General features: G+C 39.0%; 3 protein-coding genes across 7 annotated transcripts; 1 reads left to right on the plus strand and 2 right to left on the minus strand.

Moving 5' to 3' along the window:
- The first annotated feature begins 1,047 nt into the window (after positions 1-1,047).
- Positions 1,048-10,937, plus strand: mpi (mannose phosphate isomerase). Of its 2 annotated transcripts, XM_020079348.2 has the most exons (8): positions 1,048-1,175; positions 2,121-2,248; positions 3,677-3,877; positions 4,529-4,670; positions 4,820-4,999; positions 5,706-5,879; positions 6,476-6,684; positions 7,884-10,937. In XM_020079348.2, exons 1-8 carry the CDS (start codon positions 1,160-1,162, stop codon positions 8,100-8,102), a joined length of 1,269 nt encoding a protein of 422 aa, XP_019934907.1. In that variant the 5' UTR covers positions 1,048-1,159; the 3' UTR covers positions 8,103-10,937. The 2 variants fall into 2 exon arrangements, with proteins under 2 accessions (XP_019934907.1, XP_069384426.1); XM_069528325.1 differs by lacking the exons at positions 1,048-1,175; positions 2,121-2,248 and adding an exon at positions 2,782-3,455.
- A 467-nt stretch (positions 10,938-11,404) lies between these two features.
- On the minus strand, positions 11,405-15,031 carry LOC109624190 (uncharacterized). Its single transcript, XM_020078710.2, has 2 exons — positions 14,600-15,031; positions 11,405-12,969 (listed from the first exon to the last, which is right to left on the minus strand). Exons 1-2 carry the CDS (start codon positions 14,664-14,666, stop codon positions 12,290-12,292), a joined length of 747 nt encoding a protein of 248 aa, XP_019934269.2. The 5' UTR covers positions 14,667-15,031; the 3' UTR covers positions 11,405-12,289.
- Positions 15,032-17,318: 2,287 nt separating this feature from the next.
- Positions 17,319-21,847, minus strand: LOC109624283 (DNA polymerase III PolC-type-like). Of its 4 annotated transcripts, none has more exons than XM_020078837.2 (4): positions 21,653-21,847; positions 20,067-20,246; positions 19,922-19,967; positions 17,319-18,047 (listed from the first exon to the last, which is right to left on the minus strand). In XM_020078837.2, exons 3-4 carry the CDS (start codon positions 19,965-19,967, stop codon positions 17,509-17,511), a joined length of 585 nt encoding a protein of 194 aa, XP_019934396.1. In that variant the 5' UTR covers positions 20,067-20,246; positions 21,653-21,847; the 3' UTR covers positions 17,319-17,508. The 4 variants fall into 4 exon arrangements, with proteins under 4 accessions (XP_019934396.1, XP_069384457.1, XP_069384458.1 ...); XM_069528356.1 differs by having other exon boundaries at positions 21,514-21,841; XM_069528357.1 differs by lacking the exon at positions 21,653-21,847 and adding an exon at positions 21,227-21,473.
- Between the last annotated feature and the right edge of the window lie 458 nt (positions 21,848-22,305).

Genomic DNA, 22,305 nt, shown 5'->3' on the forward strand with positions numbered 1-22,305 from the left:
ACAGTGACGTGTACGTCTGTTGACACATGAAAGCACGTCCAACCAAAGCACGCCCCCTGTGGACCGTGTTCCAGTGTTTTCATTCATTCTTCACTGTGTAGCTCTCTATTGTAGATACCATAGACTGTACTGTATATACCATAGATTGTACTGTAGATACCACAGATTGTACTGTAGATACTATAAACTATACTGTGTATATCATAGACTGTACTGTAGATACTATAAACTATACTGTATATGCCATAGATTGTACTGTAGATACCATAGACTGTACTGTATATACGATAGATTGTACTGTAGATACTATAAACTATACTGTGTATACCATAGACTGTACTGTAGATACTATAGATTGTACTGTAGATACTTTAAACTATACTGTATATACCAAAGACTGTACTGTAAATACTAAGCAACAAAGAGTTGCTCACCTACGCTGGTTAACACGTCACGTTTTTGCGTATTTAAGTATTTAAATAAAAATTCACTCATTGTAACCTCACCACTATGCTGATGGAGGGATGGGTGAAGTGTTTGAGTCCACAAAACACTTTTGGAGTCTCAGTGGTAAACAGCATTGCAGCCAAATCCAATACAATTGAAGTAAATGGTGACCATTTCTTCAGACGTAAAAAAAATACTGCTCCTGTGGTGTCATCCAAGTTTCCGTAAGCCCCGACATTCAAATTAGACTACAAAGGAGGTCATGTACACCATGTTTTTGGCCTAAATGTCCGATTTTAAAATGTTAAAAGAGTAAAAACAAATAGCAATTGGGATTAAAAACAGAAACATGTATTAATTTTATTAAAAATAAATAAATAAAAGTCATGTCAACATACAGATACCATTTAAAGGTAAAGAATGATATATGATATATATCGAATCTGTTACACGATTAACAAGGCGTACACATTGAATGGGTATAATTAACTATAAACATACATATTACAATATATATATTATTGAGATACAAAACATAAAGATTAACAAATGATTTGAATGGGTATAGGTTCATAATAGGGTTTGTTTTCATCACCCACATTGTTTTGTTAGAAAAAGTAAAATTTTGCTTTTGTTTTACGTGCGTCGCATTTGGAGAGCAATCCGGGCGAGCCGTGACGTCACCGGCGGACTGACAGCCGACGTCGCAGTAATGGAGGAAGTGAGAGGTGAGTGAGCTTTTCTCCTTCAGCCACTTTAACTCACGTGTTTTCATCCATGTACGTGTACTTCGCTGCTGCTGCACAGGTCCACACACACCACACGGTACCGGAGGAAGCTTTGTAACCTGGTGTGAGTGAACTAACAGCTCGGTGTCAGCGAGCATCCACATCCTCAGCCCGGCTCGGCTCGGCTCGGCTCAGCTCGGCTCGGCTCGGCTCTGCTCTGCTCGGCCGGCTGTTTGCGTGATAACCCGACGCAGATACACTGTGTGAAGGAAGCAGCAACATGCAGCTCAGGCCTGTTTCACCACATGAGCGAAATATCTGCAGCTATGCGAGCTTCCCTGTGCACAGTCGATTCAAACAGGCGAACACGCTGGCAAACGTAAAGCTGCTTAGTGTGTCAGTCAGTGCACGGTCAGCTGACATTACAATGTAAAGCATCACTGGGGGAATCTGTGTATTTACTGGTTTACAAGGAGGATATACATTTACTCAGAGTGAGGCTGATTCTCTCTGTGCAAATGAGCCACACCTCAGTGTACTGCTCAGCTGCTCACTGAACTAACCTGTTTTTACACTGCAGGAGCAGGGATACATGTTCTGTGGGTTCTTTTTTCAAATGTTATTGTCTTAAATAAACAGTTAGAAAAATGTGAATACAATAGATACATCTGGGAAAAATGCCCTTATAGTTACATGGTTCAGTGTGACATCTACACATGTGTTTTTATGTCCAACCAGTTATGAACAACCTTCATATATTCAGGCATATGTCCTCATTTGTGAGGCTATAACCAGCAAATCTTTTGACATTTTTACTTACTTTCCAAATAAGTTTAATGATTAAGTAGTTGCAAGTTAACTGTGTCCATCGAACAATTTATTAAAAAACCAATCATTGTAGCTTGATATTACAGATTGACTCACTAACAGTTGTTCCCTCCACAGTGTTTCCCCTGACCTGTGCTGTGCAAAATTATGCATGGGGGAAAAGTGGGCTGGACAGCGAAGTGGCCAAACTTGTGACTGGCGGAGATCCACTCGCAGTGATAGAGGATGGCAAGCCCTATGCAGAGGTAAGGCACTGGTTCATTGAGAAAGTATATCAAAGCACTTACGTCCAAACTTGAAAACACAAAAATCAGAAGATGAGAATGTCAGCTAACTAGTTGATGCTTTCTTAAATGTATTACTAATTCAACCCATCGGGGAGGTAAAATAAATGAATTTATGGGAGCATCAACCAGTGTGCAGACATTCTTGTCTTCTGATTAAGATTCTGGTTCATATAGACAGGTCCTTGAGTAGGAAGCTTGTTAATCACCTGGACTGATAAATACCAATACTTTCATTTCATTGCAACAGCAGCTGTAGATCAGTTGAAAACACAAGAACAGGCTTTTCTCTGAGATATAATTTAGCATTTTAGGATCTTCAATATTTTGATGTTTTGCTCCAGTGTTCCCTCTTGACATCAGTACAAAGATGCATCATTCAAATTTGAGAGATGAGATGAGCAGTGTGAATCTAGTTTTAACTGTGGTGGTGTTGCTCTTTATCTTGGCTGAATGGCTCGTTCTCATGCCTGTCATGTCTTTTCTTTATTTAGCTTCACAAGCTCTGCATGGTTCGTCACGAAGGTCATTAGTTCAGGTTATGGCAGTGCTGACATTTTCCATATTAATGTCACATGCTGTGGTTGGGCACACTGGCTTTCATGGTCATCTGCAGGGATAGTTTGGATGTCTGCACCACAGTATGTGACTTAATGTGTGTATATTTCTTCAGCTGTCCTACAGTGTAGATTTTAGTTTGACATAAGAGGAAAGTGACATAAAGCACGTGTTTACTCCTGCGGACAGGAATTATTCACAAAGCAGTATATATACATATTTACAATGAAGAAAGATTGAATGTATATACTTTCAATAATCTCTTTCATATATTCAATTATGTTTTTAATAGCGCCAAATCACAATATACTGTAATGTCTGTGCATAATGTTCTGTTGTATCTGTGTTTATGTTCTGTGTAACCGTGCCAGATGTTGATTGGCTAATCTGCAGGTTCAGCAGTGGGTGGAGTTAAGGAGTGGGAAGTGACAGGGGAGTTGTGTATGTGAGGGAGTTGAATAGAGCGGAGAGTTATAACGGGAGTGTTATCAGGAAGTATCAGCGTGAGTTGTGGCTGTGACAGCAGCTCGTGTTCAGGGACCCATATTGTGGTTGAATAAAACACTGAAAGTAAGACAACGACTCGGGCTCTCTCCTTCCTTAACCAGAGGTATTACAATACATTGTGTCAAGTAAATAGTAAGGTGAGACCTTACAATATTATAGAGAAATCCAATAGTTCCCAGTGCTAATTCCCTTTTAACAGGAAGAACACTAACATTATCAATAATATTATATTTCTGTCTGTGGAATAGTACATCTCATACAGCTCAGGACTGACCCAGGACACTGACTAATATACTAACACAAGTATAATGCTGTCTGTTCCAGCTGTGGATGGGCACCCACCCAAAAGGCGATGCCCAGATTAAAGACAACAGGATTGCTCAGACCACACTGGGCCAGTGGATCGCCCACTTCCCTGCCTGTCTGGGCTCCAAGGTTAAGGACACCTTCCAGGGTCAGCTGCCCTTCCTCTTCAAAGTGCTTTCTGTCAACACAGCTCTGTCCATACAGGCCCACCCCAACAGAGTGAGTTCACAAACACACACCTACACAGTGTTCATTTGCTGGGACATTGTGGCAGAGAATAATTTTAAAAAAGCAGCTTCGTAGTTTCTATGTTTGAATAAAGAAGTACACAGTATCATCAGTATTCCATGAATAGAATAAATATACTACAATGAAAATGTACATTTCTCAAAGTGGGCCAATTTTACACTTTAGTTTGTTTACATGTCTTGGTACTACTGCATATGTATAAATATGTGTGGATCCAGAGGGAGCAGTAACCCAAGGGTACAGTAGTTGCTGTGAGCAAAAAACACCTGAATCCTCGAAGAAAAACAGGCTTGAAAACTTAAAATGTTATGCTAATCTGTAAAGACTTGTTGCCTTTACTAAGAAAAGGGGGCTATATATTGGGCTGCATTAAGTTATCACATTTACTCAAATACGATAAAATCCTAAATTCAGCTAGTGGTTATTAAACAAACTTAAAGTTTTCAAAATTTCATAATGCTGTGTCCTGAATATATATAATATTTAGTTCAACCAGGTTTGAATTGTTTTATGATGAACTGCAGGCACACTAATATTTTGAGCATACTGTATGACACATTATTTAGCACAGTTGGTTTGACGTTGTGGCCATTGACCTTTCTGTCATTATGGTTTGCTCAGGAGTTAGCCGCTCGTCTCCATGCTCAGTTTCCGGAGCACTATCCAGACAGCAACCACAAGCCAGAGATGGCCATTGCACTCACCCACTTCCAGGGCCTCTGTGGCTTCAGACCAGTGGAGGAGATCCTGGGATTCCTTAAATGTGAGTCTCAAAGTCCCACAGGGTGCTCATGGATTGATTCTGGTCAGCAACTGGAGGAGCAGAGGCATACAAGATGACATAGCTTTATGTACTAAATATTTTATAAAAGATTCTTTCATACCTCATGCATTTGTGTGCACATTTATCAGGTGTCCCAGAGTTCCATGCTCTAGTGGGTAACGAGGCGGCAGAGGAGCTGCGGAGCAGCATGGGAGATGCAGAACGTACAGGCCTAGTCCTGAAGAAGTGCTTCACCAGGATGATGAACTGTGAGAAGAAGGTGTTTGTAGACCAGCTCAACATGCTGGTGAAGAGAGTCACAGAGGATGGTGAGGACACTGAGGAAACAGGCTAATGAGCAGGATTTAAATAAATGGATTTCTGGTGTTTAATTAGCTTAGTCAGTGCTGACTCACTATCAGCACTTCAAATGACTGCATTGAGCATTAAGTTGTACTCGCTGTTTTCACAGATGAGCACATGTGCCTCCTGTTTTTCTCAAAGATAACCTCAGTTGAAGTAGCTATAGTAGAGCAGACGAAAAAAAATGAAGATAGAGCATTTTGGTTGAACTGAATATGTGAGTATGGGGCAATAATCTTTTATTTGATCGTCAACAATCGGTAATGTGATGTATGTAAGTGAAAAGAAAACATCCACAAATATGTGGTAAAAAGCACCACTAACAGGTACAGAGAAATGTGACTGTTTTATGAGGTTCAGTGATTAATTCTGTGAAAGGATTTTTCTGAAATGGATAGTTTACTGCCAGCCTCCAAGTCATACAAAATATTTTTATATTGTCCTTAAAGGGCTGTATATAATAAATTAATCCTTAAACATTCTTGTCATTGCATACAATTTCGTTTGCACAAAAATGAGACAATCTTGAGAGCAACCTATTACATGTTACATGTTATAATCCTAAAAATATGGGGCTTTAAAACACATTTAGAAAAAAGCCCCTGTCAGTTATTTAGCACTTTTTAACATGTTTTACTGACTGTCACACTGATGGGTGTTTGACACATGCAGGTGCGGCAGGGAAGGACACTTCGAGCAGCAACGGTGACCTGCTGCTCCGTCTCCATTCCCAGTATCCTGGAGACATTGGCTGCTTTTCCATCTACTTCCTCAACCATTTGGTGCTGGATCCTGGTCAGGCCATGTTCCTGGGAGCCAATGAGCCTCATGCTTACATTTACGGAGGTCAGCAGATGCCATTTCTTTACATTTAAAGTGAGATTTAGTGTACTAAATTGTATCCAAACCAGATTACAATGAGTACAGAGGTAGAATGCGGCTGTTGACTCTCCAGTGTCGCTGCAGTGCTTCTATATGACAGGAAAGCTGCCGGTGAAGCATTAAAGGATAAGGCTGATGTTATTCTGTATTTTTCTTGTTGTCAGCCAACCCCATGAAAAGCCAAAAACCAGGATTGAACTAGAATGACACTCAGTATAACACAATCTCCCTAAATACATTCAAGCTGCACCAAATTCCACACACTCATTTAGTTCACTGATTAAACCGTACAGACAATACAGAATATTAATACAAGTATTTTTTTTGTTTCTGTGTCTTTCAAGACATTGAAATTTAATTAGTTTTTTTTAAAACCACTGAAACAGCCATTTTTGAGGCTAATCAAGCAATGGGTGGGAGCCAAAGTTGATATATATTTTAATCTCAGGCTGATTGTATCCAAGATCGTATCTGACCATTGATTTTACCATATGAAGGAGAGTTCACTCGGTTTATTTAAAGCTCTGTTTCCTTTTCTGTCTATTCATCAATCCATGTAGACTGTATCGAGTGTATGGCCTGCTCAGACAACACTGTGAGGGCCGGTCTCACGCCGAAATACATTGACGTCAACACGCTGTGTGAAATGCTGAACTACAGCCCCGCCCCCGCCAGCGCCAAACTCTTCCCCTGTGTCCAGGATGCCTCAGATCCCTGTGTGTCACTGTTTGACCCCCCAGTGCCAGACTTCACCGTCATGAGGATACAGGTAGGAATGTTCAGTCATGATTACACCGTGGCAGGTTTATTCCAGGATGAAAAGTGCAGGTGATTTAAAAAATTAAATCAGTTGTGTACTGCGTTTCCACAGGGTCTTTGAAAAGTCTAAAAAAAAAAGATTTAATACAATTGAATAAAAAATAGATTTTATATTTTTTAGGCATTAAAGTTTTTAATATGTGAAATTATTATGTACTGGGTCTTAAATATGTTTAGGTCTTAATTATGTTAATGGTGGCACGCATATTTTGTAATGTCTCCCTTTGCAGTTCAACGTTTGTAGTTTTTTCTTCATGATACAGATATTAGCACGCTGTTATTAAAATGGCAACCGAGACAAACATGGAACTGATAACTACACTCAGCTTGACTGGTAAAGATGATGGATACCCACTGTCTCTGTAGTTAGCGAGATACCGGTCAGTCTCTACTCGGCTCTTCACCTTGTCCTCAATTATAGAGAAGTGCAAATTATTCTGACACTGATATTCCTTTATATCTGTTGTACTTGACATAGGTCTCAATTGTCATTCATTATGGTCTTAATAAGGACTTAAGAAGTCATACATTTAACATGTTTAAACCTGCAAAAATCATGTGTAATAAAAGGGCAACATTTCAGATAAAGAAAATAAAATGCTTGATGAGAAAGAGTTTATAGTAACATGTTATGGATGGCTAAACCATCCTACTCAACCAACCGATTTTGTTAATTTAAAAAAAATCCATAGCACTTACTAAGTTGGTTTGAGTCAGCCCCCAAATACCTTCAATTGTTTAACCTGCATTGAATGAGGGGAAAAAACTGTACTTGTTGCACCTGCAGTTTCCCTGCTATGACATCATAATGTTGGCTGGGGAAACAAATTGATATTGAAGGCCTCAAAATTGTAGACTATTAGAACTATTAGTGAACAAGCAAAATGGTTTAATAACAGGCTTATCAGAGGATTTCACACATAAAAACATCACCCATCAACTTTTATGTAGCTTCATACAAAACATTCTCACATTTGTGATCATGAGAGCATTTTAAAAATATCTACTTTGGTCTAAGAATTGAGTCATTTTCACACAAGGTAACAAGTAAACACAGAAGGATGTGTATAATCAACAATTACTTTAATTATTAGTAATATGTTTCATTTACAGATATGCTCAGCTTGTTCTTACCCATCCTTCCTCTAGGTCCCAGCCTCAGTGAAGCAGTACACAGTGGCCCCAGTCGACAGTGCCAGCATCCTCCTGGTCATCGAAGGTGAGGCCACGGCAACCTCCACTGCTGCTCTCTCTGATGTCACACTGAGGCGGGGCACCGTCCTGTTTGTCTCAGCCAATGAGAGTGTGTCCCTGCACATCACCACCCCGTCAGGGATGATCATGTTTCGAGCCTGCTGCCTCCTGTAATTGTGAGTCTGTGGCTGTGTGCAAAACATCATACTACCTGTGCTCAAGATTGCTGGACAAGGGACATACTTAGAATTAAGGTAAAATATACTGGCTTGTCAGTTTATTAGGTACACCTAGCTCATTGGACCTGATGCAGTCCAATACTGCAATAAAGCGTACTGTAATGAAGTTCATAGTATTCATTTTGTGCTATGTTCATTGCTGTTTGTTTCCTTTAACGGGATTACATAACTACTGAGCCACTTTTTAGTAGAATGTCCCTCTAGCACAGAGAAATATTTCTGTTTTGATGTTTACTTTTTGAATGAATTGGCTGGACAAAATAATGGAAAGACGTCTCAGTGTCACACAAAATTGCAGCCTCCAAAAGTCTGCATAGGTTCTTATCAGGTGTACCTAATAAACTGGCAACTGAGTCTGCAACACTGAACAGCACCCTACATATGATATACAGTCCAAAGTACAAACAACACTGTTTGAATCACTTGACCTTCATCAGGTTACTGAGGAAGAACCTGATTATTTATGATGGAGTTCAAATGATCACATCTTGAGAATTAAAGTTCCTGATCTTGAAAACAGCAGTTGAGAAAACAACCTAAGCTGAAGTCCATTCTACAGCGTCTCCAATTCAGTAAGGGAGACCCTACCTGCTGATGAAGGTCAATCTCTACGACTACTAAACTAACCCTCTGTTAAGGTAACTTTTTATTGGGAGCACTTCAGTGTTACTGACTGTTTTACTCTTTATTCTAAGCACATTTCCTGTTACCAGACCTGTTACCCGCTATTATCTCAAAGTCAAATCAGGACCTGTTTCACAACCCATCACCTCTAATTAAACACAGGCTACATATACATTCACTCACATTAAATGGGTTATGGCCTGTTTGTCCTCCAGTTGGTTGAGTTGTGGTTGTCAAAGGTTGTTATATTTATTTAAAGCTCATACATTGTGGCTATTTTAACTAGCAAAAAAGCCACTGTGAACTGTTCACTACCAGCTATCTCTGTCTCTATTGTGACTCATTTTCATGTACAAGCGACTTCACTGTGGGCAGTGAGTAATTTCCATGGAAGTGAAGGTGTTCACAACATAACAAATCCTTGTAACTGTTAAAAAGTACTGCACAATCATTTTGATTTCGGATTTCTCATTCTCATCTGATTTCTCTTTAAACCCGCGTCTGCTCCGTAGATTACCTGTCGGCTACCCGACCCGGTGCAGGACTCTAGTAGATGATAAGTTCACGCTGGTGCAGTAAACCACCAATAACTACTTTGTACGACTATGGCACCACACCGCTGATGACTGAACATGTCTGCCCAGGATCACTGGTGCATCTTCCTGCTTCATCATTTAAACTTGAACAAGTAGATAAAAAACATTCTTATATTAACAGTTGAGAATATATAGTGTAATACAACTGAGATGCCTGTGCATGTTTAATTTAGAGCAGTAATACCGGGCAGGAACTTCTTTTTCTGTGACAGTGGTAGAAACCACCCCAGTCACACTGATGTTGACCCTGTAGAGTATTAAAGCTTTTAATAGTTATCAGTGCATGTTAATGGTCTGGAAACTTCACATCCAAGTAGAGAACAATCCTAAAGATAAAAATTAGACGGTCCTCTAGCTACAACTGTCATATGAAGCATGAGTACATGGGAACCAGGAATGAATCTTCTGTATGACTAAAAGTGGGCAACTGCTGCTTGTTACATGCGTAAAACAATTTGGCCCAAGCCTGCCAACACACCCCTGTAAATTTGTACGACTAAATGCTGCATTTGGTTTTATATTATAGGAACAAACACATCTGTATTTCTGAGTATTTGAAGCAGAATTTTTAAACTTTGTATGTTTTGTTGTTTGTACTGATCTGTCATTGAGGCATTACATACTGAGAAAATATCCCTGAACTGGCTGTATTATAAGGTTTTACCTACAAATTATGAAATCAGTGAGTGGGTTATTTATCTTACCGATACACTTTTTTGTGGTGACGGCTTTTAAACATGTTGGTACATTGTTTTTCATCTACATTATGTCGGTATGGTGCAAACCTCCATATGAGGGTCGATCTGAATTCAATCAATCATGACGTCATGGATTTTCTTGTAACGGTTTTTATAGTTCATCTTGAATCAAATATTTAAGAATGAAGCCTGCCGACCTACCAGTGATTAAATACTTGTCTTTATAGTTTGACCTGAATGAATATTGAGCCGAACCCCACTGAAGCCTTTACTGACTTCATTACCATGTCAGTAAATGCGGGTTGATCTCCAAGCTTGTCCCTAATGCACTAACCCTTAAGTTATTTGTTTGTGCTAATACTGTTTGAAGAAATGGAAGGATATTAAGAGATTAGAAAGATGCTAACACTTCAAATCAGTGCAGATTAAAGAAACGTTACATCATTCAAACTTTTTTTGTTACAAATTTGCTTGTTTTTATTTAGTGACATAGTCTTGAAGGTGTCACTGTTTCAAAAAAGGGATTTTGAGTTTTAACCTTTAATCCAACACATCTTTGTTACTGATGTTATTCCAAGTCACCTTAATAGTTTTAATAATGTACTTTGCACTGAGGTCTTGTCTGAGTTTGAGTGTTTTTTCTTTAAACTCATGTCCTTCAAATGCGCACAAATCTGAAGGCCACAGTGGTTTAGTTAAATGATTCTATTCAACTATTGTTAGAAGATTGCTTGGATTATTTCTCTAGTGAGGGCATGGTTTAGCATTTTTGAATATGGTGATGCTGTAGCATGGGACTGCACAGAACGTGTATGCAACATTAGTTCAATAAAACCTTGTTCCATCCCTTAACTGTCTAATCTCCTTGTTTTGTTTTGTCTGTAATGTTTCATTGTGTAAACCATAGAGAGTCAACAAACCCTGAAACTTTTATTTTGACATCAATGCAAGATCCAGATTTTGGGAGCAGCAAAGTTAGTCTTTCATCCTATTAACTCTGAGCTAGCTTGACATATGAGATAATGTGTTGTGTTTTGAAAACCTATTTTCAGTATTTGTGTTTGTCTCTTATAATTTCCCTCAGCCCAAGGTGACTTCTTTAATGTGTCTAGTTTTGTCCCACTAACAGTTAAAAGCCTAAAGATAAAGCTGTCAGTATAGTTGCCAAAATGTTTCCTGTTGATTGATATCATCATTGCAGCTCTGCAATATTTAACTGCACCATGAATGTTGTTTGTTAGCAGGTTTATGCAGAACCTACTCAACTGATTACAAAAGCTGCTTTCAGACATTGAACCTGCACTGAACCTACTCCGGAGTTAGAATTTAGAATGCCTTTATTTGTGCTATGCATACAATGAAATCAGAAGTACTAATAAAAACACACACAACCACAGATCAACTTCAAACAACGAACAACCGACTTGAAATAAATATATAAATATACTAATAAAGATTTACTGGCATTAAAATGTTGCAATAAAAAAATTCAATAAACAATGTCTATTGCACAAGTGCAATGTGAGCAACTGGAATGACGCCAGCGTTCTCCCAAGTGGAATCAATGTTTGTGTCCTGCCGCTGCACCACCCCTTTACCTGAACGCTCTGGAGGATATGTTGCTGTTGCGAACATGTCTGACCAGAGAATCTCTGGCAAGGTCCCCCTGTTAAAGGCAAACTCTGGTCCTGACCCAATTCTTTGGAGTTCCTCTTCTTTAAATATACCCAAATTGTTATATCAAGTGCTAATTAGAAAAATATACAATTTGGGATGTATACATTTATTAGCAAATTAATTTACCTCCAATAAAATTATTCATCGAAATTCCCTAAAACATGATGAAAGTACATTTTTTTACACAAATGAAATAATTTACAGGATATAAGGCAAACTAACACCAGTGATTGCTATTTCCACAATAACTGAAAGTGAATGTTTTGGGAATAAGGCTGTTCATCTGATTTTAAAGATATTAAACTCTAATAAATAAAAGTCTAATCAAACTAAAGGTTCGATGAGGCCCAGGTGCAAGTGTTGAATAGGGAAGTACTGTGTGATGTGTTGTGTTTGTACTCTTCCATCACCATTCAAAAGCATAGTTCTACTGTGGGACACAATGTAAACTTTACGCTGTGGTAGGAGCTGCCGGTATTCAGAGTTACAGTCTCATCTATTTATGGTACTTTTTCAAAAGTTATTGATTACAATCCATTAACTTCTCCATTATTGTCCTCTGCTTTGCTCTCGGTGACCTTCACAGCCTGTCTTAGGTGCTCCCACAGGGGGCGCTGTCCTGACATCTGACTGGACACTTTAGCTTTGGCAGCTGTCCCACCTGCCTTGTGTTTCATGGTGTCCAGAGTAAACATATGCTTACAAACTAACTCTGGTGTGGGCTGAAGCACACTGTAGAGAGCCTGCAATGCCCGCACATCCTCCAAAGCATCATGGGCCTTGTAGGTCACACCCAGCAGCTCCTTCACCAGAATCTCCTGTCGAAAACTCTGGAGGCAGCGGTCCCTCAGCATCTCACGGGCCAGTGGTAGAGTGTCCACGCAGCCCTTGATTGATGAGTCAAAGCCTGCTCTGAGGTCCAGTTCTTCAAGAGCTCGAGCCAGCAAACGGCAGTCGAAGCGACGAATGTTGTGGCCGATGACAAGCGGGCGTCCGAGCATTCGAAGGAAAGCTATGAAGGAGACCAGGACCTCTCGCAGGGAATTGGTGAGGACAAGCTGACGATGGAGGTACAGCCTCTGTCTGCGAACCTTGAAGCCAGTCACTCTGGCTGCTCCCCGCTGCATACGACAGCGAGGGAGGACGTAAAGGTTGAGTGAGTGTCCTCCACTCACTGCCGCCAGCTGGACGATGTCACAACTCTGACCTGGTGAAATAAAACCAAGCTTCAGAGGATTTTTCTCTGCACAGACCTTCAGGTTACTGGAGTGGGAAAGCAGCCGGGGTGAAAATCCAAATTACATTGTAGGCTGTTATGTTAACAACAAGGAGTTCTCAATGGGGCATGGAAGATAAGTGCAACATCTCACTTTCACACATACTATATCATGCTGGAATAGTAAATTACCTGGAAAAATCTAGAATGTCTGTTTTGGCAAATTCAGTGAAATACACGTGAAAAAACAACTTTATCACATTTAAGACAAAATGACACAAAAATGCACGTGTATATAGTCTCAGAGTATTGTCAGGGTTGTATTGTCTTCAACTGATGAATCCTCTACGTCCTTAATTAAGCAAAATACCCACATTTTTGTTGCTTCTCTTTCTTTCATACCATTGCTAACTCACGATAAGTGATTTAAAATGTAACTCAGGGCTTTTTGAACTTGTAGTTGATAAGTCTGACACTTTAGTCAGGACTTTCCATTACAATATGACAATATTTACCTAAGCCAAGGAGGTTGTGTTTGTTTCTTACGCAAAAAACTACTTAACCAGTTTCCATGAAATTTAGTGGAGGGGTGAGGCATGACCCAAAGAGGAACCCATTAACTTTTGGTGCAGATCCAGGATTTTTTTTATCACTAATTTTAACAGTGTGAGATACAGTGTTTATTTAACATTTTCATTGATTTCTCAGAGGATAATAAATTAATCTTCATTAAAAAAAAAAAAAAAATCAGGCACATCTAAGGGACTAATATTTATGGGATATATAAAAATCTGATTTTAAATGTGGTTTCATAAAGGGACTGTTGGACCTTGTTACTTGTTCCTAATGATTTAATTAACACACAGACCCACAGCCCATAATCTGACACACAAACATTCTACAACTAACTTTAGAGTCCATACAGTAGAATTTATTTAATTAATAAGACATTTCTGAAGTAAATTTAAGACTTTTCCATAAATCTAAGACATTTTTAAAAACCTGCAGTTAAAGGACGAGGTATAAGTGACACAGAAATAACTAAAGCTTCTAGCAGTGTTTGACTGGGTGGTGTGAGGTAAAAACTCTGGTATGATCTACATATTATCATTTGCTCAGTGGAGACAATTAAAACAATTACACTTTAAAACCTTTAGCCCTTGATTTCCACAATTTGGGTCAAACATGTGAACATACATGCATGACACATGACACATGTATGTGTTGATTCTGATCATTATTTTCTTGTGTGTAGTTTTCTCCCATGTTAAAGTAATTGCCTATCAGTTGTTAGTCCATCCAATAGAACATATCTTACAGATTTAAACAAATATAATGTAATATTCTTAGAAGTATAAGTTCACAGTCAGGTAGTTGTGATGCAGTGACTGAATGTGACTCAACATGAAGACTGAAACAGCATCATCATGAAGTTTGATCTGTTAGCTCGTGTTAGCTAGTGTCAATGTTAGTTAGTATTTGTGAGTGTTAGCTAGTGTTTGTTATTGTTAGCTAGTGTTTGTTAGCGTTTGTTAGTGTTAGCTAGCGTTTGTTAGTGTTAGCTAGTGTTTGTTAGTATTAGCTAGTGTTTGCTAGTGTTAGCTAGCGTTAGTGATCTTACCCAGTCCAGTCGTCTCCAGGTCAAAGAAAACCACAGACTGTGAGTCCTGCATCACGATACACTTCATAACACCTGACTCTCACATGTTGTCCACCAGTGAGGCAGAGGAGCTGACAGCTTATATACACAGACTGTATATAGTTTATACACCGGCTCTATACAGCGACGTGACGCTGCGTGTGTTTCACCATGTTAACTTTCCCTCCATGTTTTAAACACCAGCGACGGCCCCGACCGGAAATCCCGACGTTTTCAAAATATTTCAAAAAGATGAATCGCTCACTATCTCATAATCATCACTCACTGTTTAATAATCATCACTCACTATCTCATGATCATCACTCACTGTTTAATAATCATCACTCACTATCTCATGATCATGACTCACTGTTTAATAATCATCACTCACTATCTCATGATCATGACTCACTATCTCATGATCATGACTCACTATCTCATGATCATGACTCACTGTTTAATAATCATCACTCACTATCTCATGATAATCACTCACTATCTCATGATCATGACTCACTATCTCATGATCATGACTCACTATCTCATGATCATCACTCACTATCTCATGATCATGACTCACTATCTCATGATCATGACTCACTATCTCATGATCATCACTCACTATCTCATGATCATGACTCACTATCTCATGATCATCACTCACTGTTTAATAATCATCACTCACTATCTCATGATCATGACTCACTATCTCATGATCATGACTCACTATCTCATGATCATCACTCACTATCTCATGATCATCACTCACTATCTCAAGATCATCACTCACTATCTCATAATTTTGATTTCGCATTCTCCTCTTTTTTTCTTTCATTGGTAAAAAATATATTTAATATATTGCTTAAACAGTCAAATAAGTCAATAGGATATATGTTGATGTATCAATCATTATTGGAGGTAAATCTTATATATTATATATGCATTTAAACACACACACACACACACACACACACACACACACACCAATGGCATTGGTAAAAGTTATATGTTATATATATGTATGTACCTCTGCATTATGCAGACATTCAAACTGAGCTTTTCTATAAAATAAAAAATAAAATACTCCCAACACTATTTGTTTTTCTTCAAATACATATTTTTTAATCATTTTTTTTAAAGATTAGATTAGATTAGATTAGATTCAACTTTATTGTCATTGCACATGTCACAAGTAAAAAGCAACAAAATGCAGTTTGCATCCAACCAGAAGTGCTTAAACAGTGAATAAATATATGTTACAGTATGCTTAAGTATATGTATATGTTAAGCAGTGAATAAATATATGTTACAGTATGCTCAAGTATATGTATATGATAAACAGTGAGTAGGTAGATATATATACAGTATTATTGATATGATTCTTATTGCTATTGACACAATATACAGGTTATATATAGTTTATGTACAGTGTAAACAGGAGTGCAGGTGGTAGGAATTCACATTTCTCAGTCCATAGCGTGTGTGTCTGAGATGGGGAGTAGGGGTTGGCCAGTGTGTGTGTGTGGGACTTCAGGGGTCGGGTTCTTTGTGGGGGGGGGCAGTGTGTGTGTGTTGTGTGTGTGTGTGTGTGTGTGTGTGTGTGTGTGTGTGTGTGTGTGTGTGTGTGTGTGTGTGTGTGTGAAGGGGTGATGGGGTGTCGGAGGGCAGAGTTCAAAAGGGAGACAGCTGAAGGAAAGAAGCTGTTCAATAAGAATACAATTGTCCACTTGTCTGTAAATACACTGAGATAATCCAATCAAATTGTATTTGTATAGCCGATATTTCACAAATCACAATTTGTCTCATAGGGCTTTAACAAGGTGTGACATCCTCTGCCCTTAACCCTCAACAAGAGTAAGGAAAAACTACCACATGTGAGGGATCCCTCTCCCAAGATGGACAGACGTGCAATAGATGCCACGTTTAATGGGGTTCATCAGAAAAATAAGAGTAATTACAGCATTGGTTAGATTAATCAGTTTGAAGCATAATGGAAGTGGTTAATGGTTTGGATTAATTGAGGAATTATTGTCAGTAATGGTAGAGTATCTTAGGAGACATATTGTATATCAAGCAGTCTTGTTGTAAACATAGTCCAAGATCAGCAGCCACCACAATCAGGATACACCATTATAATATCAGTGTATACAAATTAGTATGAATTCAGCAAAACATATGTTTACATTTCACGTAAAGACAACATATTTACTTGCTGTACGTGATACTAACAGAAGTGCAGTGTGTTTATTCCACAAAGCTTCACTGAAGGTCATGATGGGAAACTACATTCTACATTTAAAGACACACACTCACGTCTTAGTAATGGATATAAAAAATCAGAAGCAGGATGCTACTGAATATTTTTAGGTATTTGAAATTATTATGCTGACACAAACACAGAGCGAATCATTAATACACAAATCAGCATAAATATCTACAGTTAAACATGACATTTCCTCTGCTCATTCCTGACAGAGGTTTCCTACATTTCCCAGAATGCAGTGCAACATTCCCTTGGAAAAAATACTTTTTATGGGTCAATTAACACAACTGGTGAGCAGGTAACCGAAATAATGGAAGCCAGGGAAAAAATTGACTATTATGCTCCCTAAACAAAGCACAGCATCTATGAATGTGACTGTGTGGAGTTAACCCGTGTATGATTGTTAAAATTCAAAAAATACAAACATGACAAGGAAGGTTTAACCGAAATAGTTTAATGACTCCTGTAAAAAGACACTGCTGTTGACAGTGAAGAGTATAAAACATGATATGATTAAGAAGTATCTTTGAATAAGAGATGTACTGGCATTATTTGTCTGCCATGACAGAAAAAGATTTCTCTGTCATTTTCTATCGATCTGATTTTGTCTTATTTATTCAGTGTGTTGTTAAAACATTGAGGTTGCACTAAAGCTACAACTCCAGACATCCCTTTGATTAGGATTCCACACCTTGTACAGCTCCTGCAGCATCCTGGCATCCTCCACAGCATCATGAGCATTGTAGGAGCATCCAAGGAAGTAACTGACCAGAAACTGCTGGGAGTATCCGGGCAGATTAGGATAGAGCGTCTTGCCTAGCTGTAAGGTGTCCATAAACCCAGACACTACCTGCTGGAACTTCTGCAGGAGCTGGCTCTGCATCAGCACTCTGAAGAGCACAGGGGCATCAAAGCACCTTCCATTGTGGGCCGCCAGCAGCACGGGATGGTGGAAGGAGTGAAGGAAGGCTATGAAAGAGGTGAGAGCCTCGTAGACAGGGGTGGTGTGCATACGATTCCCATGGAGAAACAGGCTGCCATTACTAACGGTGAAGCCCGTAACCCGCTTGGCGGCCTCAGTGATAGCGCATACAGGGAGGGTGTAGGCGTTGAAGAGCCTCTCTCCACAGACAGCAGACAACTGGATGATGTCACACATGTCGGTGTCTGAAATTAGAGGAGGGTCTGATTAATGGGGGATGTAGAAAAGATAAAGTATAAATAATAATATAATATTTTTTTCTGCTTGTTGTTGTGGCTGCACTCAAAGAGTCCTTCTCACATAAGTGATACAAGCATTACAAAAATACTAATAAAGCATTTCAATAATTATTGATTAATTGAACTACAAAAATAGGTGTAAATACATTTATGATAGAACAATTTGTTATATACATAAATAGACTAGATTTCAAAGTAATTCATTGTTAGATTTTTAATGGGTAATATAGAAAGTATAAAATACTTACAAATGAAATATTAATCATAACATTATTATGATTAATACTGAGCATCTATTTGAAATTGCAGTTTTAAAAAAAAATCAATCAATCAATGGCTCCACAAACTGAATTGAGAATGTAGATTTTAATCGAAAATTTATTTCCAATTTTCCTTTTCCCTGCTGTCCATCCTTTCCATTAGCTCACTATTTGATTGGATGAGTCATTTAGCTTCCCTGTGACACTTTGGGCCTTGTGCTGGTATACTGAGGTAAAACAATGCAAACTAGGAAGACACACTGAGAGCACATACCTCCAACAAGGCTAATGACCTATCTCGCCATGTAAAAGCTATGTGTCCAATTAATTATCTGGACTGTGGCAGCCCACTATATTGTAATTTGCCCAGTTTCAAAAATATGTTTTAACATGAGAGATCTCTCGTATTCCTATTACTTTAATCATTCAGTATTTATACACTTCTACTTGTAAATCTATTTTCACAGCCGTTATCCTGTCCTTTTACATTCATATACACTACTCTAACTCTTTTATTTCAGTATGTACACTGTTTTTCAACTGTCTTTGAATTGCTCTCCCGGGACAATTAAAGTTGTTTTGAATTTGAATTGAATAACTTGGTGTTTTGCTCCATTGCTGCATTATTAAGCTGAGTGCAGCTTTCATTCTTAAGTCAGTCTACCAGTCCCTCGGTATCTTGCACATGAGAGTGACCTTCATGCATGTGCAACCCTGCTACTGCCAAAGATTTAAACACAAACACAGTAAAAACAACATCATTTGGTCTTTAGAAAAATGCAATCAAATATGTCTTGGAAAGTCCAAAAAAAAACCCTCCAGGAGTGAACCCAAGATCTTCTTCCTCTTGTGTTTGAACTATATTCCATGATTTTCATCAAGATTCATGACTGTGACCACTTGAGATCATTGGATCAGTGGATGATGCTGTATTCTTAGAAAGATGTTTCACAGGGGAAAGTTAGAAGGGTGTCAAGAACATTCTTCCTAATGTGAGGGGCCATATATCTTGCAGATGCCAGTTTGGGGTGGGAGTCAAAAAACAATAATCAGAAACTGAAGAAATGTTATGTGTCTGTTAGAGACATAAACCACAACCACAACCACCAACATTTACTTTCCACAAGTAAAATTAAATGGAATATTGTAATGTTTTATTTAAATTGGAGGGAAAGTCAGTTAAATTTTCAGTGTGGCACTCATAACCAGCTCCTATTAAAGCACTGGTATATATGTGTGTGTGTGTGTGTGTGTGTGCGTGTGTGTGTGAGGTTTAATAAATGACTGATCAATAATCAGACATTTATTGTGATAATCATCAATATCAACTGATACACAATGTTTTATCATGATATATTTTGGCCACATCGTCCAGGCCTGTTACCACAACAGTGGTTGAACATTCCAACAATCTGTTTGACGATAATTGCAGAAAACTTCCAGTATGTGGACTCAAAGATCACATATAAACCTCAAATCTTTAAAAAGGTAAAAAACACAAAATAATATAATGGGCAAATCATCTGATATGAGGACTGATGAAGTGAAAGAAACATTTACTTAATCCAGTTGTCTCCAGATCAAAGAAGACGACGTTGGGAGACATCTGCCGATTGAACAGAAGAGAAGAGAGAAGAGAAGAGTCAGTGTTGAATACAAACTAAATAACAAAGAGATATCTGTTGGAAAGTAGATTAAAGCTCACCGGGTCACAGCAGAGAGTGGGATAGTCAGTAAGCTGATGAACCTCACTTTCTTTAGTTCTTTCTCTTTGCTCCTGTCCCTGCTCCTTCGTGTCTCTGCTCTGTGAAAGGTTCAGAAACTCAAACGTATTTCCAGCGAAAGGGGAACAGTCTCCGCTCCTCCTTTAGTTTCAGTTTCGGTCCTGTAACATTGTGGCAAACTTTAACTATTGGTTTTAAATGAATGAAGTGAAATCACAAAACAATGAATGAATAAACACATACACTACAAGAAATGAAAGTGAAAATATTAAAACCCACATAATCGTCCAAACATTTCGAACTCAAAGACAAATGTGCTGTTGTCATCTTTTAAATAGGACCCACAGTCAAATATTAGGAGTGCCACAACAGAGGTTTCTTTGTTTGCTTTCAGTATTACTCAACAACTAACAATTTCCACGAATTAACCCATTAAATTTGAATTCGTTTGAATTCGGATCAGGGGGCAGAATCCAGGATTTATTGTTTTCCACATTTTCATACAATTGAGAACTGACATCATGTGAACTTGAAGTTGATGTTTCTATTACCTTTCAGGAATTTTCTAGATGATGAATAAAGAAAAAGATTCAGATTAAAAAGATTCATTATTGCGCCTTTCATGTCACATTTAACGAAAAATCATATTCATGATTTTTAAAAGACATTTGAATGCCTGTTTCACAAATTAAAATTCAGTCAGGTCTCTCCAGCACTACATAACAATAATTGCCTTCGCATTATATATAAATATTTTCCTTTGCCAAAGAGGTTATGTTTTGTCTGCAATCATATGTTGTCGTTTTTTAAGCAAATAATGCAAAAACTACTCCAACTACTGCATTCAACACCATAATCCCACAACACCTCATCTGCAAACTTGATAAACTAGGGCTCAGCACCTCCCTCTGCAACTGGCTGCTGGACTTCCTCACTCAGAGGCCACAAGCAGTACGTGTCGGCAACAACACCTTGAGCAGCATCACACTGAGCACAGGGGCTCCCCAAGGCTGTGTGCTCAGCCCCCTGCTCTTCACCTTGCTGACACACTACTGCACAACATCCTACACCACCAACCACATAGTGAAGTTTGGGGACGACACAACTCTGGTGGGTCTCATCTCATTTCTCAGCAACAGACCTCTGCGTGTCAGGATGGGAGGACGCACTTCCTCCACTCTCATCCTGAACTCCGGAACCCCACAGGGTTGTGTCCTCTCCTCTTCTCCCTCTCCCGACTGCTACCCCATCCACCCCACAAACACCATTGTCAAGTTTGTCATTGTAGGACTGATAATAAACAACGATGAGTCAGCCTACAGAGAGGACGTCAAACGCCTGACAGACTGGTGCTCCCACAATAACCTGGACCTAAACACAAACAAAACAAAAGAAATTATTCTAATTCCACATCACAGCCGACCTCACCTGGTCCGTCCACACCTCTAATCAGGTGGGGAAGGCGCATTAACGCCTTTACTTCCTCAGGAAGCTGAAGCAAGCTCACCTACCCTGCCCCCTGCTGGTCAACTTCTACAGGGCCACCATAGAGTCCATCCTGACCTACCTGCAAAGGGTGGTGAGGGTAGCTGAAAGAATCATAGGGACCACACTACCCCCTCTCAGAGACATCTACACTAGCCGACTCCTTAAGAGGGCCAGCAACATTTAGCATAGATCCCACACTCCCCGGACATGCCCTATTCACCCCCCTCCCCTCTGGTAAGAGATACCGTTCTCTATAAGCCACAACCACAAGACTGTTAAACAGCTTCTACCCACAGGCCATCAAAGCCATCACCCCACCCCCACCTTCCAAGGACTGTTAAACAACACACACACACCCCCAGTCTACCCCACGGGTAAACATTCAATGTGAATCTTTTTTATTTTTCTGGAACTGTAATTTTTGCATAAAATCATTATTTTTTTTGCACTAATACTCAGGAGGACTGTCATATTGACTGTCCTCCTTCATACCATACTGCAGTCAAGTGAGCAGACGTTCGTCTTTTCGTGGTCAAGTGAGCAGACGTTTGACTTTTCCTGATTTCAAGTGTGCCCGTATTACAGAATGTATGGCAAATGCAGGTAGTCCATGATACGGAGTGAGCCAATCTTTTATGCTACTGTAAAATCACTTTATTCCATAATTTCTGACAAAGGCTGTCAAAAGTTGTCCTCAGGACCATCCTGACTGTTCACTCACTCAGTATCAAG

Source organism: Paralichthys olivaceus, chromosome 7 (assembly GCF_024713975.1).
Source record: "Paralichthys olivaceus isolate ysfri-2021 chromosome 7, ASM2471397v2, whole genome shotgun sequence".
Lineage (NCBI taxonomy): Eukaryota > Metazoa > Chordata > Actinopteri > Pleuronectiformes > Paralichthyidae > Paralichthys > Paralichthys olivaceus.